Source organism: Trachypithecus francoisi, unplaced genomic scaffold (genome assembly GCF_009764315.1).
Source record: "Trachypithecus francoisi isolate TF-2019V2 unplaced genomic scaffold, Tfra_2.0 Contig01579, whole genome shotgun sequence".
Taxonomy (NCBI): Eukaryota; Metazoa; Chordata; class Mammalia; order Primates; family Cercopithecidae; genus Trachypithecus; species Trachypithecus francoisi.
In genome coordinates, this window is record NW_022681442.1 from 30227507 (window position 1) to 30247202 (window position 19696).

General features: G+C 37.2%; 1 protein-coding gene across 9 annotated transcripts in view; it reads right to left on the minus strand.

Annotated features, from left to right (window-relative positions):
• BTRC (beta-transducin repeat containing E3 ubiquitin protein ligase) overlaps window positions 1-19696 on the minus strand; it is a 210334-nt gene that overhangs the window by 93592 nt on the left and 97046 nt on the right. For 8 of the 9 annotated variants that reach the window (XM_033185266.1, XM_033185296.1, XM_033185287.1 and 5 more), the window contains one exon: window positions 4170-4247. In XM_033185266.1, the coding sequence (XP_033041157.1) occupies window positions 4170-4247 (78 nt within the window). Of the gene's footprint in view, window positions 1-4169; window positions 4248-9066; window positions 9250-19696 lie in introns of those variants that run through there. The other variant, XM_033185272.1, reaches the window with a different exon arrangement.

Here is a 19696-nt window from a genome sequence, read left to right on the forward strand (position 1 = left end):
TTAAATTTATTTAATAGACATAGGGCTATTCAAATTTTGCTTCACTATGTGTTAAAGAGTTTTGGTAAGTTGTATTTTTCAAGGAATTTGTTCAACTTGCCAAATTTTTGGCATAAAGTTATTTGCTCTTCCAATATTTAGATAGTTCTTCCAATTAACATGTAGTAGTTATGTCCCATCGACAATGGCAAAATGCTATTTTTGAATAATATACGTCAACTACAATATTAGTTAAAAACAATGCTAAATTGCTAGAATATAACTGAACTTTTTATAATCAATAATGAGTTTCTGAAATCCCATTAGAAATATTTGCAAAAGAATCTCAAGTTAATGAGATGCAAATCCTACTTGTATCAACACTAGGTATAAGGAGGCCTTGACATCTTTTTGTCTACAGAAGTTGACTACAGGAAAAACAAAACAAAACAAAAACAAAAAAACAAAACTAGCAAATGGCACTTCGTTACTGTCATATGCAATAGAGAAAAGAGGGAGTTTAAACAGCTTATATACTATGTCCTACCTTAAAAAAATCAGCAATGGGGTAATCAAGTTCAGGGCAGTCCTGGACAGCTGCCCTGTGACCCGCTTCTATTGACCCCTGCTATTCATCACTCTTCCCTAAGATAGAGGGGGCAAACTCCTAGGGAGTGACCACCACAATAGACAGACACAAGCCAACAGTAATCTGGTTCGAGCAAAAAACCAGATGGCACCGCAATAAATTTACAAATCTGCATTCATGGGGCTGTTAAAACACCCAGAAGCTAAAAGACTCTGAGGGCCCCAGGAGGATCTCCTACTTCCCTGTTTCTAAAGGCCATTTCTCTTTCCAAGAACATTGAGTTCATGCTCTTCACAAACAGAATGGAGGTAAAACCCTTTACAAAGAAGGGAGGAGAAAAAGCCTCATGACCTAATTAATCTCAGAGCTTGGATCTCAACACTGAATGACAGATATTAGAAAAATCATTTTAGAACACCATGAGGGGGGGAGAAAAGGTTGTTAAAGTGGGCGGGAGGAGGGGGGAAGAGAACCTGCTAAAACAGCAATGAAAAAAACAACATTAAATCTCTTTCGAATACTGCACACAACAGATCTTGCAAGGAGAAAATGATTCAATAACGTATGCATTTATTTTTAAAATGAATCAGATTAGTCCCATGTGTGACCTGCTGGTCCATCTGTATGTGCTGGACTTAATAGGCACGATTCTCTCTCTTGCTTCAGTTTGAAGTATGAGAGAGATAAATTTAGTTTAATTTTCAACAGATCAGCCTATCCATTTTCCAAATGGACCATCTGGATCAGCCTATTAAAATTAATTTATAACTTTGCAGAGTGAAAATTCGTTTGTTAGCTTAAATAAAGTTGCCAAAACTTTTCGTTGTGTCATTGTTTTCTAACAGTTGTTTCTGTATAGTGGGCAGAGTGCTTCTACTTCCCAATTTATCTTATTCAGTATTGTCCTATTGATTTAGATGAACAGATCAGGTGTTGATTCCCCAAACAGTTAAAATTGTAACTGTCTCAACATCAATTACTGATCATTTGTGGATTTTTGTTTGTTTTTTTAAAAAGCTTCCTGGATGATTCAATTCTATTTACTAAACAATTATTTTTATTAAAAAAAAGAAATGTTCATCCAAAAAACATTTAACACATAATAAATTAAAAAATGAATGTGTCACAGTGTCAAGTACTTTCCCTCTAAACACTATATATAAACTGAAGTCAGAAGGCACAAGTAGAAACACTTTGGAAACACTGAGATCTGAGTATCAAATCACTAATTAGCTAGACAAGCCATCTAACCTCTCTAACCCTCCATTTTCTTCATCTATAAATTGGAAATCACATCATATCTAAAAACTTTACAGGGTTATTGTGAGGGTTAAATCAAATAAGCATCATGTTCACGGTCGGTGCTCAACAAATATTAGATCTCCTATTTCCTAGAACAATGCCATAAACGCAAGTAAATTAGAATTATTTTTACTGCTGCTCAGGCTCATTATATCCAATTTTATATTAAAAATGAATAGGGGGCCAGGCACAGTGGCTCATGCCTGTAATCCCAGTACTTTGGGAGGCGAAGTTGGGCGGATCACCTGAGGTCAGGAGGCTGAGAACAGCCTGGCCAACATGGTGAAACCCTGTCTCTACTAAAAATACAAAAATTAGGTCGGAAGCGGTGGCTCATGCTTGTAATCCCAGCACTTTGGGAGGCTGAGGTGGGCGGATCACAACGTCAGGAGTTGCGATCAGCCTGGCCAACATGGTGAAACCCCGTCTCTACTAAAAATACAAAAATTAGCCGGGCATGGTGGCGGGCACCTGTAGTCCCAGTTAGGAGGCTGAGGCAGAAGAGTCGCTTGAACCCTGGAGGTGGAGGTTGCAGTGAGCCAAGATCGCACCACTGCACTCCAGCCTGGGCAACAGAGCGTGACTGTCTCCAAAGAAGAAAAAAAAAATACAAAAATTAGCCGGGCACGGTGGCAGGTGCCTGTAATTCCAGCTACTCAGGAGGCTGAGGCAGGAGAATCACTTGAACCCAGAAGGTGGAAGTTGCAGTGAGCCGAGTGCTACTGCACTCCAGCCTGGGTGACAGAGTGAGACTCTGTCTCAAAAATAAAATAAAATAAAATAAATAAAAATGAATAGATGGCACACTTATTCTCTGCAACATCATAAGAACTTGCGTTTGTTTTTGCCAAGGACATTCTAATTTTTACAAGAACACAATGTTACCTTCTACTGGGGCACGCTGGTGAGCAAATTTTTTTTTTTTTTTTTTGAGATGAAAGTTTTGCTCTTGTTGCCCAGGCTGGAGTGCAATGGCATAATCTCGGCTCACCACAACCTCCGCCTCTGGGGTTCAAGCGATTCTCCTGCCTCAGCCTTCAGAGTAGCTGGGATTACAGGCATGCGCGACCACGCCCAGCAAATTTTTTGTATTTTTAGTAGACACTGGGTTTATCCATGTTGGTCAGGCTGGTCTCGAACTCCTGACCTCAGGTATTCGCCTGCCTCAGTCTTTCTTTTTTTTTTTTTTGAGACGGAGTCTCGCTCTGTCGCCCAGGCTGGAGTGCAGTGGCGCGATCTCAGCTCACTGCAAGCTCCGCCTCCCGGGTTTACGCCATTCTCCTGCCTCAGCCTCCCGAGTAGCTGGGACTACAGGCGCCCGCCATCTCGCCCGGCTAGTTTTTTGTATTTTTTTTTTTTTTTTTTTTTGAGACGGAGTCTTGCTCTGCCACCCAGGCTGGAGTGCAGTGGCCGGATCTCAGCTCACTGCAAGCTCCGCCTCCCGGGTTTATGCCATTCTCCTGCCTCAGCCTCCCAAGTAGCTGGGACTACAGGCGCCCGCCTTGTCGCCCGGCTAGTTTTTTGTATTTTTAAGTAGAGACGGGGTTTCACCGTATTAGCCAGGATGGTCGCGATCTCCTGACCTCGTGATCCGCCCGTCTCGGCCTCCCAAAGTGCTGGGATTACAGGCTTGAGCCACCGCGCCCGGCCTGTATTTTTTTTTAGTAGAGACGGGGTTTCACCGTGTAGACCAGGATGGTCTCGATTTCCTGACCTCGTGATCCACCCGTCTTGGCCTCCCAAAGTGCTGGGATTACAGGCTTGAGCCACCGCGCCCGGCCAGCCTCAGTCTTTCAAAGTGGTGGGATTTACAGGCGTGAGCCACCCTGCCCGGCCACTGTTTTTTTTTTTTTTTAAGTTATTATTAATAATGGCCTTTCCTTCTAGAAAAAGCAAACGAAATATTGCTCATACTAAAAGGGCTAACTTTATTACAGACAGATCTGTTTTTATACTTTTTAAAAAATGCCTGAAGAATCTTAACAGGAAAATAGGGGTTAAAGTCAACTATTCTACCACCTACACTTAAGAAGCATTTAAAGTTACTTTTCCTGAATAAGAACTCTTGATTTTTGTATTCACTACATGTAACCAGCTGTCCTGTACATGTACACCTAGAATGTTTTTTAAATAACTGGGAAAACAATGTCACCTGATTGAGAGTGATGGCTATGGCCAGGCCAACGTCAGAGTACTGTTAATATAAGCTCCAGGGCTTAAAGAATGGCACATCAAGGGTTTGCTGTCTTTTGTTTTGTTATTGGTAACTTTTTATTTTAAGTAAGGCTGAATTTCATACCTGTCTAAGTGAATTCTTCTCTGGTATTATCTTCCTAGGGGGTTCGCCATTATTACAGTCTTCTCTCTCTGAGGAATTCTGTGAAAGAAAGTAAGCTTTAATTCAGTTCTCATTGTCTTCAATCTTATTCTGTGTGAGTAAACTGAATTACATTTCTAATTCTGTAAGTTAGAACATACATATATTTATACAATTATTCACTTGAAGATACGTATACATACAGATATACACATATGTAAAATAAAACATATGCCCATGTATATAAATAAACTATGTAAGGATTTACATGGGAAGTATTTTATGTATCTTTAAGCACTGTGTAGGAGATCATATTCATTAGATCTCTAGCTTGCATTTTGACACAGGTTGACACTGGATACAAGAAAGTTCCAGCCCACACTTAGCTGATGACAACTAAAACCGTGATTATTACCTTCTCTCGATTATAGTAAATGTTTGGTTGGCACAGATCTCCAAGTCTGAGTCCTAAAAATAGTTATTTCTCTTCCCCCTGTTCTCAGATTTGATTTTATTTTCTTTGATAAAAGTAGCATAGAACTTAAAAAAGTTTAGTCAGCAGTTTAGGATTAGAGTCCATTCCTTGGCACTATCACTTCAAAGAACAGCTAGAGGACCCTAAAATGTCAGTGAGGTTTTTATATATGTAGGAGGGGGAAAAAACAACAATCCAATTGAAAATGAGTTCGTAAGTACTAAAAATCTGCTAGTCAACATATGTAAATCACTGTCTACAAGGCAAAACACAGAAAATCCAAATTACATATTGAGTTCATTTTCAGTAACGACATTAGTAACATTAATATTTAAAACCTTGCGGTTGTGCCAGGTGCGGTGGCTCACACTTGAAATCCCAGCATTTTGGGAAGCCAATGCGGGCAGATCACCTGAGGTCAGGAGTTTGAGACCAGCCTGGCCAACATGGTGAAACTCTGCCTCTATTAAAAATACAAAATTAGCTGGGTGTGGTGGTGGGTGCCTGTAATGCCAGCTACTCAGGAGTCTGAGGCAGGAGAATCGCTTGAACCCAGGAGGCGGAGGTTGCAGTGAGCTGAGATCACACCACTGCACTCCAGCCTAAGTGACACAGCAAGGCTCGGTCTCAAAACAATAACAACAACAAAAAACTTGCAGTTAATATATTCTTTACATTACATATAGTCATAACACTCTAACTGGAGAGTTAGTTTATTTGTAGGTCCAGAAACTATTTCTAACATGAGAGTTTATCTGAAAATTTTCATACAAGCATGAAATTATTATTATACAATCATTACTGTGTTCTAAACCTACATGTAAGTTTCACTTTTTTGGTTTGTATTAGATATCTTTTGAAAGACACTGAAAGAGAAAAAATGTACTGTGTCATTCTGAGGCCCTTTCACCTCTGTGGCTAACACCTGTGTGTCACCTTCAGTAAGCCTGACAGGCCAGTACCCTAATGTGTTTCTTTTGGACAGAAATTTCTTATGAGGTTTTAACTTGATATTTTACATGTGTGATGATCCCTTGTAAAAGTCCCTAAAATTAAAGAAAAAGCATGCTATATTACAAAGAAAGGGACAGAGACTCAACAACTTCAGAGTTCTAGCTTCTTTTCCTCCCTATTTGGAAAAAAAGGAATGGAGATCATCTACCAAAAAATGGAGGAAGGATATAATTGAATTAATGACTGCAAAGTTTGACAAATGAGGCAACTGGCAATACACGCTAAGTAAGAGTATCAAACAAAGAAAGGGAAAGGTCAACATTTAACCCATAACATCAAGTTGTATATTTAACTTTGCTTTTTTTTTCTTTTTAATGTAAAGATCAATGTTTTAAACACCAAAATTAAATGCCGTTTATAATAAAAGCTTAAGCCAGTATCCAATTATAAACTTATAATTTGCAAGTAACTCTCTTTCAGGGCATGAAATTTCACCCTCCTTTAAACAAAAAAAATACCAGATAATCTAAACCTGTTTAATTCAGTGTAAGATCCTGTTTTTCAAAATTAATTATGTTTTTTGAAATGTCATCATATAACTTGGAAGCCTAATTATTTTTTGCTGGAAGTTTGTCGTACCAAAGATAATATAAATCACATTTTTATTCTACAGGTACTTGGGCTGATACACAATTGCTGGCAAACTCTTCCATACTGAATTATAAAGTGAAAAACAGTCATCTCAACCTAACAGTCTGAGTAGTGACTAGCCCATATTCACAATTTTCTTCTTCCTGACCCTCTATTTTATCAGATTTAGATGGATAACCACTGGGTGGGCATTATTAAAATGTCTAAACAATGAAAACACAAAGGGAGCTTAAACGGTGTTACTAACATAACATAGAGAACACAGAGTTCCTTAGGAGTTCCTTTCCCCTTTCTATCCCACTAGGGCAAAGAATATTTAAGTGGTATTGTTAAAAATAACTCTTAAAGAGGGAAACCCATAAACATTGGTATGTTCTTTTAATACAGATTAACCCAACACTTTTACTCTGGGCTATCCATCATGAGAAATCAAATCAAACAAAAAATCCAACTTATAATGTTGTTACAAAAAAATAATCGAGGTAGGGACATTAAACAGTCATGATATTAGGAACAAGGATTAGGTACCCTCCTAATACTGAAGAGTAGAAGCAGAATGCCAGTGAATGAGATGACTAGGTCTACAGTCTTGAGGGTAAGGGGTAATGATGAAATAGCCATTTATACCTAAGTAGTCACCTCAATAGTTCTCAAAGCCTGTCCAACATCACCCAGGACAGTTATTTCTCAGCAACAGTTATTTCTTGCATCTTTATCTATGAGGATTCCCAATAAGCTATGTGCATGATTTTCCTAGGTCATCAAGCTAAATTATGTCCAATAAGTTCTATTTAAGGATAAGTGATTAATATAAGCAAGAATCATCAATAGGTGCTAAAATTAGCAAGTGAGCCCAGTACTGTGGCATGTGCCTGTAATCCCAGCTGCTCAGGAGGTGGAGGCAGAGGGACTGCTTGAGCCTAGGAGTTTGAAAACAGCCTGGGCATCACAGCAAGACACCATTTCAAAAATGTAAGTAAAATTTAAAACTAGAATAAGTGAGTGAAAGTTTGACAAGTTAACAGGATAGTCACATAATCTCAAAATATTTTTTCTATAAGATACTTAATAGTTACGATGAAAAAAGAGTAACCTCACAGTGGATAAATCCAGCAGATGCCACCTTAACATTATGTGCCTTTTGATATGATGTACTGAAAACGGCACATCACTTGTGAGGTATTCTTGTCAAAACCACAAAACTTAAATCTACTTATAAGAAAACATCAGGCTAACCCCAAAATGAGTATTTTATTCCATAAAGTTACTAGTCTGTACCTAAGAAATGCCAAGGCCATGAAATAGACTAAGGAATTGTTTCAGATTAAAGGAAACTAAAGAGGTACAGCACACACTGTTGAGGCAATTGGAAAATTTTTAGTAAGTTCTGCAGATGAACTAATAACATTGTATCAATATTAATTTCCTGATTGTTTCCCCACCATTAAAATTTACATACAGAAAAATTCACCTTTTTTGGTACATAGTTCTGTAAGTTTTGACAGAAACATATAGTCGTATACCACCACTATTAAAAAATGAAAAATTCAATCACTCCCAAAATTCCCTTGAAATTCTCCTTAATAGTCAACCCTCTCCCCACTGAAAATCACTGATTTGTTGACTCAATAATTTTTGCCGTCTTCAGAATGTCATATAAATGGAATTATATCATATGTAACCTTTGAATCTGGCTTTTATCACTTAGCATAAAATATCTGAGATCTACTCATGTTGTTGCAAATACCAGTATTTCTTTTCCTTTTATTGCCAAGTAGAATTATCTACTGTATGGATGTGCCACAGTTTTGTTTATCCATTCAATTTCCTGACTTTGATAATCTGTACTGTGATTATTTTTATTAAAATGTCTTTTTTTTTTTGGAAACATGCACTGAAACAATTAGGGGGGATGGAACATTACATCTGTAACTTTCAAATGGTTCAGAAAAAACAATACATAAATGGATGTATATGAGTGTGTATGTGTATTTATAAACAGCTATAATACAAATGTGGGAACATGTTAACATTAGGTAAATCTATGTGAAAGAGTATAAAGAGATTCTTTGTGCTATTCTTTTCATTTGTCTATAAATCTGAAGTTATGTCAAAATAAAAATTAATTAAATCCATAATAAAATGTTAAGAAAGGGGAGAAGGCCGGGCGCGGTGGCTCAAGCCTGTAATCCCAGCACTTTGGGAGGCCGAGATGGGCGGATTACGAGGTCAGGAGATCGAGACCATCCTGGCTAACATGGTGAAACCCCGTCTCTACTAAAAATACAAAAAATTAGCCGGGCGAGGTGGCAGGCGCCTGTATTCCCAGCTACTTGGGAGGCTGAGGCAGGAGAATGGCGTGAACCCGGGAGGCGGAGCTTGCAGTGAGCTGAGATTTGGCCACTGCACTCCAGCCTGGGCGACAGAGCGAGACTCCGTCTCAGAAAAAAAAAAAAAAAAGAAAGGGGAGAAAAGTTAGATAAGTGAAAAATACATTTTAGGGGGAAAATTCCATCAAATGTAATTAATGTTATACTCTACTGCTTAACTTTAAACCAACCCTAAGCAAACCTGACTGCTCAGAACAACAGATTCCCAATACTCAGATGGAAAGTTTCATTACAGTAAATAAATTGCAGAATGTGTTTGTAGTCCTTGAGTAATAATATTCTATGAATAGCAGCATTACAGTAGTCCCCCCTTATCCACAGTTTTACTCATGTAATTTCAGTTACTACAGTCAACCGAGGTCCTAAAATATTGAATGGAAAATTCTAGAAATAGTTTTCAATTGTGCACCTTTCTAAGTAGCTCTGTCCTGCCCAGGATGTGAATTATCCGTTTGTCCAATGTATCCACACTGTACATGCTACTCGACCATGAGTCATTGATATTGTCCGCTCCTGACATCCCACCACCAACATCTTCATGGCTCAATAACCCAGGATCACCTGAAGCAGGTGGCATACTGTCAAAGGGTCAGTAGTAACCTAATGCTGTGTCACAATGCCTAGGTCATTTACCTCACTTCATCTCATCACACAGGCATTTTATTATCTCACATCATCATAAGAAGGGTGAGTACAGTACAGTAGGATATTTTGAGAGAGCACATTCATGTAACTTTTATTACAGTGTAATTATAACTGTTATATTTTATTCTTATTGTTGTTAATCTCTTACTATGCCTAATTTATAAATTAAACTTTATCATAGGTATATGTCCATAGGAAAAAACATAATATACATGGAGTTCAGAACTATCTGTGATTTAGGCAGCCACTGGGGAACATACCCCCTTTGAATAAGTGGGGACTATAGTATATTAAAATATTTCTATAAAAGTTGCTACACAACTTGTTACCTTTTATATTAACTCAAATATTTATTTCTTAGCCCAGTGCACAACTTGCTACCTTTTATATTAACTGAAATATTTATTTCTTAGCTCAGTGCGTACTAGCTTAGAATAGAAAGGGCAGGATAAAAGTCTCCCTGTCAACGTTGAATTTAACTTCAAACTAGATGCATTTGGGCTGTAACACCTGCAGATACAGTAACAGAGGTTTGGGTAGGAAAAGGTCAATAAAGGAAATACTGCTAAAGCTCATGCATTAGACCTCAGGGATGCATTTTGGATAAAATGTTTCCACAACCAACTTGGGTGAATAAAAAAGACAGAGTAATTATATTAAAAAAGTAGGCTGGGCGCGGTGGCTCAAGCCTGTAATCCCAGCACTTTGGGAGGCCGAGACGGGCGGATCACGAGGTCAGGAGGTCGAGACCATCCTGGCAAACACAGTGAAACCCCGTCTCTACTAAAAAAAAAATACAAAAAACTAGCCGGGGAGCTGGCGGGCGCCTGTAGTCCCAGCTACTTGGGAGGCTGAGGCCGGAGAATGGCGTAAACCCGGGAGGCGGAGCTTGCAGTGAGCTGAGATCCGGCCACTGCACTCCAGCCTGGGCGACACAGCAAGACTCGTCTCAACAACAACAACAAAAAAGTATTCTGGTGATAAGCTTAAACAGTCTCAAAATCAACATACCTAAATTTAAAGCACTCTTTTACCATCCTCACTCATTTCTAGGTTAGCCCTTTTCCTCCCAACTTTTCTTTTTATCCTAGACTTAAATCCTCAGTTTTTATTCATTCCTTTTTTTTTCTTTGAACATATCTAGCTAATTTCCGGTCTATAAACTTTTCCTTTAATCATCTATTTTAATACATCTGACCCTACTTTTGCGTTTCCACTGCTTCTACTCTAGTCCAGACCCACAACACCTCTTACCAGTGATATTACTATTGAGAAAGCCTTCTGACATCCTTGCCTAAAATCTATATCTGACATATTGTATACACTAGAGTCAGAATCTTTTTTTTTTTTTTTTTTTTTTTTTTGAGACAGAGTCTCGTTCTGTCACCCAGGCTGCAGTGCAGTGGTGACCTCGGCTCACTACAACCTCCGCCTCCTGGGTTCAAGTGATTCTCCTGCCTCAGCCTCCCGAGTAGCTGGGATTACAGGCATGCGCCACCACGCCCAGCTAATTTTTTTTTTTTTTTTTTGTATTTTTAGTAGAGACAGGGTTTCACCATGTTGGCCAGGCTAGCCTCGAACTCCTGACCTCAAGTGATCCACCCACCTCGGCCTCCCAAAGCGCTGGGATTACAGGCATGAGCAACCATGCCCGGCCATTAAAATCATTATTCTAAAAAGGTTTCTTTCCTGCTCAAAAGTCTTTTATAGCTTTTTGGAAATAACAGAATAAACCCAAACTTCTTAGTACAGCATCCATAAGACAGCCAACTTAACTCTCCATCAAAGTCTCTGTACCATTTACATGACATTATTTATCATTCACCAAAATAAGAAAACCACTCTTTCTGTGTTTTTGTTAATTCTAGTCCCTCAACATTTAACAGACTTCTTTCCCAATCTCTTGATCTATTAAAAATCCCGATTCAAGAGTGAGCTAAAATGATACCTTCTTTGAGAAGCCTTTGTTTATCCCCTTATGCCCAACCCGCAGTTAGAATTACTCCGAAGAAAAACTTTACTTCCAATTGGCACTTAATTCTTTATATCTCTTTATATCTCTACATGAACATGTGTCCCACCCTATACTACACTGTAAATTTTTCAAGGCAGGGCCAGTTTCTGTTTCATCTTATATTTCAGAGGTTCAGCACAAAGCTAGAGAATATAACGTGAATTTTAAAACGTTTTTTTGTTGGGAGGTAGAGGCAGGAGGATTGCTTGGGGCCAGGAGTTCAAGACCAGCCTGGGTAACACAGCAAGACCCTACCTCTACAAAAAAAAAAAAAAATTAACTGGGCATAGTGGCACATGCTTGTAGTCCTAACTACTCAGGAGGCTAAGGCAGGAGGACCGCTTGAGCCCAGGAGTTTGGGGTATAATCACACCATTGTGCTCTAGCCTGGGTGACAGAGTGAGACCCTGTCTCAAAGAGAAAAAAAAAAAAAAGTTTCTTGGATTGAATACTATTGCCAGGTTAATCTTTCTCAAACACTGCTACTGTCATGATGGTCTTTCCCTAAAGTATTTTTAGTGGCTCATTATTTCTATGAAATCAAATATGAAGTTCTAAGCCTGGTTTTCAGGACCATCCAGAATTCCCTACTATATTACACCAAGTTATTTTCCACAACACATCTTTTCTGCCCCAGTTAAGCAAGTTTCTTCATAGTCTCACCAACAGGTGATAGGATCTTGAAATTTTGGGACTGATTCTCTTTTAAAGACAGGGTCTTGCTCTTTCACATCAGGCTAGAGTGCAGTGACATGATCATAGCTCCTTGTAACCTCCAACTCCTGGGCTCAAGTAATCCTCCTGCCTCAAGCTCCCTACTAGCTAGGACTACAGGTGTACGCCACTACACCAGGCTAATTTTTCTATTTTTTGTAGAGACGGGAGTTCTCACTGTATTACCCAATTGGTCTCAAACTCACGGCCTCAAGCAATCCTCCTGCCTCAGTCTCCCAAAGTGCTGGGATTAGAGGCATGAGCCACAGCACCTGGCCTGGAAGGATTCTTAACTCCAGTCTAGTTCACTCAACAATGATAAACACAAGAAGATTATCTCATCTGTTCAAGTCTTACATTCTTAAAATGAGGTTCAACTGTCATCTTCTCTACGAAACCATACAACTACTCCACCTTACTCTACTGGAAATTCCTTAACTAAATTTTAATCTTGATCCACACAATTAGATAAATTGTCTGGCACTTAATTAGATAAACGTTTGCACTGTTACTTTCAACTAACCAATAAGACTGAACGATTACTGGGAAAAGTCTTTGTAGCTCCCTCTACTAACTAACACATTACATAAGTATACAGATAATAGATGCTCAATGAATAACTGAAACCCTAAACCCACACTGTCCAGCTAGCTTTAAAAAAAGTTTTGTTTTTTGTTTTTTTGTTGTTTGTTTTGTTTTTAATAGAGGAACTTCAGTGGTAGCCCAACTGCAGTCCTGCTGTCCCACTACTTATAATGCCAGTATGATCAGATAGAACTAGCAGTTACAAGCTCTGGCCTGACACATATTTTTGTAAATAAAGTTTAACTGACCCATAGCCATGCCCATCCATTTACGATTTGTCTGTGGCTGCTTTCACACAATGGAAGAGGTAAGTGGCCACAAGAAAGATGCTATGTCCTACAAAGCCTCAAATGTTTATTATCTGGCCTATTACAGACAAAGTTTGACAACCCTTAACCAAAGCATTCCTAACTTTGAGGGCTGTTTGTATTTTTGACTATCCAATTCAAGAAGTAAAGATGTTCTGATGGTAGCACACAGAAGGTTCATAGCTGGGGCAACATTCTCCATGACCTAGTAAGTGGCTTATTTACTATTTTCAGTTATCTATTTGAACACACAACTCCTGATAAAATTGATAATTAAGAGTTGATTATATAATCAAATAAAAATTAAACTAATTTACACAGTGATAAAAAGTCAAGCCACTCATAATGACTTATAATAATCTTTAAGTAAGCATCTTGCTCAAGGTTGGATGGTGCAATACTGCCTGAGCCTGTTTGAAGAGACATCTGTTATAAATAAAATAATCAGCTCCAAAGCTACAAGCTAACATTTCCCACCAATGCCACAAACTTCACTGGGAGGATTCAAAGGACTCTGTAACTGGGATAATTATATCATTTTAGCAAAGCAGGTAAACTGTGGTGGATTATAATTCTGATTTTGAACACATTTTAAAAATGAAATCATCTGCTCATCATCGTGTAGCAGATTTTCCCACATGAAGGAAAAAATATTGAGACCAATTTCTAGTAACTAATTGCAAACACAGTATAGTGAGCTTCAATGGTAAATTAGTAATTGGATTAGTACTTTTTCCCATTAACTTGTTATGTGACTTGGAGTTAACAGCCTCCAAATATACATTTACAATTTACAAAAACAGAAATTATTATTCTACAAGGTTAACAGATATTTTAGTTACATGGACAAAATCACTCAAACTCTTCAATGAAAGGTGTCATTAAAAAAAAAAAAAACACACCGTGTGTGTGTTTAAACAAATTTTAATTAATCCTTTTAGGATACAATGGGGAAAAACTTAGGTCATTTAAGTTCAGAAGCTAATCGGAAAATCCTATTCAAGGACCTGTTTTAGGGAGGACCGAAAGTGTCCTCCTAAAATATTCTCTGGCATGTTTTCATGCATACTGCTTCTCCAGCATGTTTATCATTTGACATAGTCTATTAAACCACAACCACATCAAGGCCTCCCTATGCTGCTAAACTCAACGGATCCATCAGTTAAGGCTTTCAAGGAGTGCTCTTTTCTAATAATATACCAATTCCAAGCACAGTGCTAACGAGTAGATAGAATGGACAACATTCTCTGGGACAACCAAAGAGGACTTCCATTAGCACTGCCTTACTCCCTGTGACAGAAGTCAAAAAACTGCCAACCAGGCTTTTTCCCTGCCACACTGTTCGACACTAATCATAAAACACTACAGATGCATCCTTTCTCAAAATGCAGAGGGATTGTGTATATTTGCAAAGAACAACTATTTTTTATGCTTCCAAATTCTTAATCCTGTTTGGAGCTGTCAGTGGGGGTTAATGGAAGCCTTGGATAGGAGAATTCCAATCTGGTTGGCAGATGGATAGGTTGGTTATAGCTACATAACTATGTCTTGCCTGCAGGCACAATTCAGAACACTGTTAAAGCAATATAAAGTCTCTGTCAAGCTGAACCATTTGGATCAGTAGCAAGGAGAAATAATAATAAAAAAGAAGTTCATTTCTGGGCCTTGTGCATTTATGCTAGTATGCAGAAACTGATTAATTGTCATAGTGCACTGGTCTTCTATACCTCAGATTTCTACTTCTGGAGTAGATTTTGCATGCTAATATAATCATTCTCCCTCTTGAGACATTAGCAAATAATCAAATGAAAAACAGGATCATAATTTACTGAGATTCGAGCAATTCTCTATGCAAATTTGACTTGTTATTGCTGCTGCCTCGTTAATCTGAATGCCTTTGACAAACTCCTTTGATTTATGAACTCGTGACAACTCCAATGTGTATATATTTTGCTAGATTGACATTATCATTAAGAGTGGGTGGACTGAGCTCACATGAATGGCTGATTTTATTCGCTGGTGTCTGCTGCTCAACAGCTGAGCATCTCCTCCTCACAAAGCCCCTGAGCGGCAGGCTCTTCCCATCTTCCCATCCATTCATCATCTCGATGTTAATTGGCCCAGGCTTTAAGCAAATTTTCAACACGATTTAAAGGCACGATGACACTGATTACTGACCCTCTGCCATACGGTGCCTATTGATTAACCTGACAGAGATGATGAGCTTGAGGGAAACTAGGTGTGTGGGGACCTCGGGGGGAAAAATATATTGTCTATGCAGGCAAACACTTGTCATTACCTCACAAGCCAGAATTTGCACAGCACACATTCTTAAAACACACTACTGCTTTAATACCTACAGCTAACACAGAAAGTGCTTTCTGTATTCAGAGATTACAGATAAGTCATGTCAAAGCGCATGACACATTCAGTATTTAGAAGAACTCCCTAGATAGATGGCTGCCTTTCAACCAATTATGCTTGTTCTGGCTGATGTGTCTAATTCAGGTTAAATTCAAAGAAAGTAACTGGGTGGCCTGGTAATGTTGTATCAGAAAAAAATAAGAATAAGAAAAATTAGATTCTTGAAAATAGAGGAAGGAAGAAAGGAAGGATTAAAATTATTTGCTGCCATTCTACCACTATTAAAAGGAAAAGTACTCTTAAAGAGGAAGAAAACCTCAACCTGATTATATGAATTTTGTTTTCTGTTCTTTTAATACTGCTGCCTAATTACAACTGTCAAACTATTCCTGGCACAGAAATTATACCCACAACTGAATTATTTTAAAATAAAGTATATTTTAAGTCTAACAAACATTCCCTTTAAATTCTTGCTTGCCCATTTTCAACAACTGCTGTGCAAACTGCTATACTTAGGAAAATTGTGCAGGATCTTTGACATTAAGCTTCATAAAAACTAAATGTTGCATTATCAGAGAAAAACTGAAAGTTCATAATAGTTACTGAGCACATACATTAGTAACAAACAGAAATCTGCCTTAAAATATTGCTAGTCTGTGAATTTACACAATGTCATGCAGCACCCAATATCAGGGATCAGACAGAAAACATCTTTAGATAGGATCAGTTATGATCTAAAACAAAGCCAACAAATATCCCCTCTCTGGCCACACATATTACCTTGTTTACTTACGAGTCCTGGGGGGACAGCCAATATACAATTTTATACACGAAGATTTTGGGGCAGCACTAACAGTTATTTCAAAGCTAAAATAATAGAAAACTGAACAACCCGGCTGTAGCACCTATTACAGTGACATGGGCTGTTAATGTAAGAGATCAAATGTTTTTCAAGTCAAACAGCATTGGTGCCTGTTATACTGGAACATGTAGCTTACTCCCTAAAAGCCTGCCTCCTGCTCTTTTAAGATAAACAAGCTCAACTAAGCACTGAGATACTCTGATAAGGATAGAAGAGATGAACTGCATCAGGGAGTGACAAGGCAAGGACATGAATGAGCAGTGTTGCTTTCTGTTAACTTCCAAGTCACCGAAAATATCACAATACAACATTTTAATATTTCACCATTAATTAAAAGTCTAGCTATAGGAGAAAGATAAATTTGTAGCTATAAATACGGGTACCAAAAAAGGGAGAGGGGCTAAAACAGTTATCTATTTTGTGAATAGGAGCGATATTACACAGCTGTCTGAACACAGTCAGCTTTGTGACTTCTTAATCAAAGGTTTGAACATCAACTTAGCAATAACTATGAGTATATAAAAGTTTATAATTATGTTAATATGCTCCACATCAGAAGTAATAGTCCATTTAAACTGTAAAGCTTTTTTTTTTTTTTTGGCTCTAAAGCCTTGATTTAAAAACAAAAAAACTTCCTACCTTACCCTTTCATGTAGATTTTTTTTTTACATTTTATCCTGCTTAATGTATGAATGCAATTACAAAATTACATCTAATCTATTTATTAAAATGTGGGTTAATATTTTAAAATCCCAAACAGGCTTGCAAAGCAGGCATCTTATACTACTGTAGATTGTTTTTTTCTTAATGGAACTAAAAGGACAACTTTCAGGGGGAAAAAAAGCAATTCACCGATATGTTTACACTGTTCAAAATGCAATAACAATGTACAAAGTAGTGAAATAAGCAAGGCAAATGAATTAAAATTCACCATGGGGATTTGAGATAGAAAACCATACACAATAAAAATTAAGCATACCTATCATGTAAACAAAAATATAACTAGCTTAAGTTACCTTTTACCTTTAAATCTATATGAATCTTTTTAAAAACTGCTTTCCTCTTTAAGACATTACCTTCACAATTATGTGTTTTGGACAGGATTTTTCATGCCATGATTTTCTTTGCTACCATATTTACAAAAATATTTCATTCAGAGATCCTCTGCATATAGTTTTGAGTAAATTAAGAGGCAAACATTTGCTTCTACTAATAAGGACATCTGGTTATTTTTGTAACTCAAAGACCTCTGTACATTTTCTTATGTAGATTTTTTTTTTAATCAAAATAGGACTGAGAACTATAGAACCCTTAGGATATATGATAAAATTCTCTCTCTCTGACGAATTTTTTTTTTCTGTCATCCTTGTTTCTGGTTTTTTGTTTCTTTTTGCTAAATGACTTTCATCCCCTTGCTTTGGTGTTATTATGACAACAATATTTTGGAAGAAATTTAAGATTCCTTTAAACTTGATGAAAGCTAATATCCCCAGATGTGAAACCATCCCAAGTAAATAAACTATATTTCTGAAAACTAGACTGGGCTAGATTAAGATCTGTGTTTATGTGTATATCTCTAATATGGACTGGCTCTTGTTCAATCATTATTATTTTTCCTAATTAAGAAATTATTATATAGGCTTATTATTATACTGTGTCCTTCCCCACTAATGATACTGCCTTAATGTCTCTTCGGGTCGTTAAAACTACAAATACCATTCCTCTCACCTATTTCTATAAATTTTTGGTTCCCAAGGCTGAAAAACATGTCTCAGCACAGATCTTGAAGGGTGTGCCTTAAAGAAAAGTAACATACAGGGAGAAAAAAAAAATCATACACCATACATTATATCCCTTGCTTTCCTCTTAAAACGGTAAGTAGACTAATTATACCCCTTATTTGGGATACTTGAGTTTAATCTGTAACTTTTGCTGTAAATCCTGCTTTGCATTTTCTGCTCATCTCCACTACAGAAATGAAAAAACTAGAATGAAATAAAATACGTTTTTAAACAGAAAACAGCAAATATAACTGAGATTAACTGCATTCTCATGGGTCTCTAAGTAGCCAGACCCTAAGGTAGTATTGGCCTAAGGATCTGAAATTTGAGAAGACTTCTATTGCTGAAGGGTCAAAGGTTATAAACACCAATTCATGTCTTCAATTTTTAATCTGTTAACATCACCAAACAACAAAATGAAAATAAAACCAAAACAGATTAGCCTGGAGTTCTACCAGGGGTAATTTAACACATTTAATGGGAAAAATGGCTAATTTTACTGCTCCATGGATAAACAACCTTGTTGGTTTTTTGTTGTTGTTGTTTTAAAGCAATGCTCTTTGATGTGTAAGTAACAATTTTTTTAAAGATGTTTTTTCTCCAATAGAAGGAATTGCTTTTTTCTATAGCAATGTAAATAGTTTCTACTTAAAGAATACCAAAATTATTTCTCTTAAGCCTAAGATCTTAAGTTATTGGAATGCTAGAGAATGGTTGTATACCTCTAATCTACCATTTTGCTAACTATATAGGACTTTGTGCATTTCTGACAAATCCTACAATTAATTTGATTATGTTGTCATTACTTTCCACACCGTAACTAACCTCTATTTAAAGAATCACAAGAAATGTACATCTTCTTTTCTCAAAATTATCCCACAAGTCACTAAATTATAGAAAATTTTACTATCATTTAGCAGAAATTGTTTTCTTTGGAAATATTAATAATACTTAGTTGACTGAAGAAAAAAATAAGTGATAAACAATCAAAATGTTTCCAAATTATTCTGTCTTTGACTAGAACCTAATTTTAAAGTGGCCTTTTAATTTAATTTAATAATCTTATAGCACCGAAATTCAAATTGGGCTAATTTTAATGAATGATATTTTAAAATCTGTTATTAGCTATCATCAATGGCATTTTGTTATTATTACTAATAACTGTTACTATAATTATTATTAGTAATTATTACTAATATACTAATATATTATTAGCTATCATCAATAGCACTTGTTGCAGTATGGAATGGAAAACACCACTACAGAGTCTGGTAATAGATAATTGGTTTGATAGATATCAAACATCAATTTTAGTATCATAGTAGTTGTTCTTACAGTACAGAATTAGTAAATACCATAATAGCTAATTGTGGTATTAAAGTATCTCCTGCCAAAATACCCTCTTATGGAAACCAATGCATAATGCATCTTTTGCTCCTATACACAATGAAGGAATAGTTGACTTCAAAACCAGGTGCCTATCACTGCTGTACAAAGGACATTCTGGGTAGTGGTCAGTAAAGAAAGCATGGCCATTTCAATGCCAGTGGTTCCCAATATGTCCTTTCTTTCTGAGTGGAATCAAGTCTGAGAGCACTGACTTGTGGGTCATTCGACCCACGAGGGCCTGGATAGGTTTCAAGAATAACAGAGGTCATGTAATTGCCAAAAGAGCATTAGCCACTCAATCATAATGGATAATTAAATGACCTACATGATTCCTGAAATAGCTGCTCTATATTTGGTCTATTACTTGTGTCCCTCAA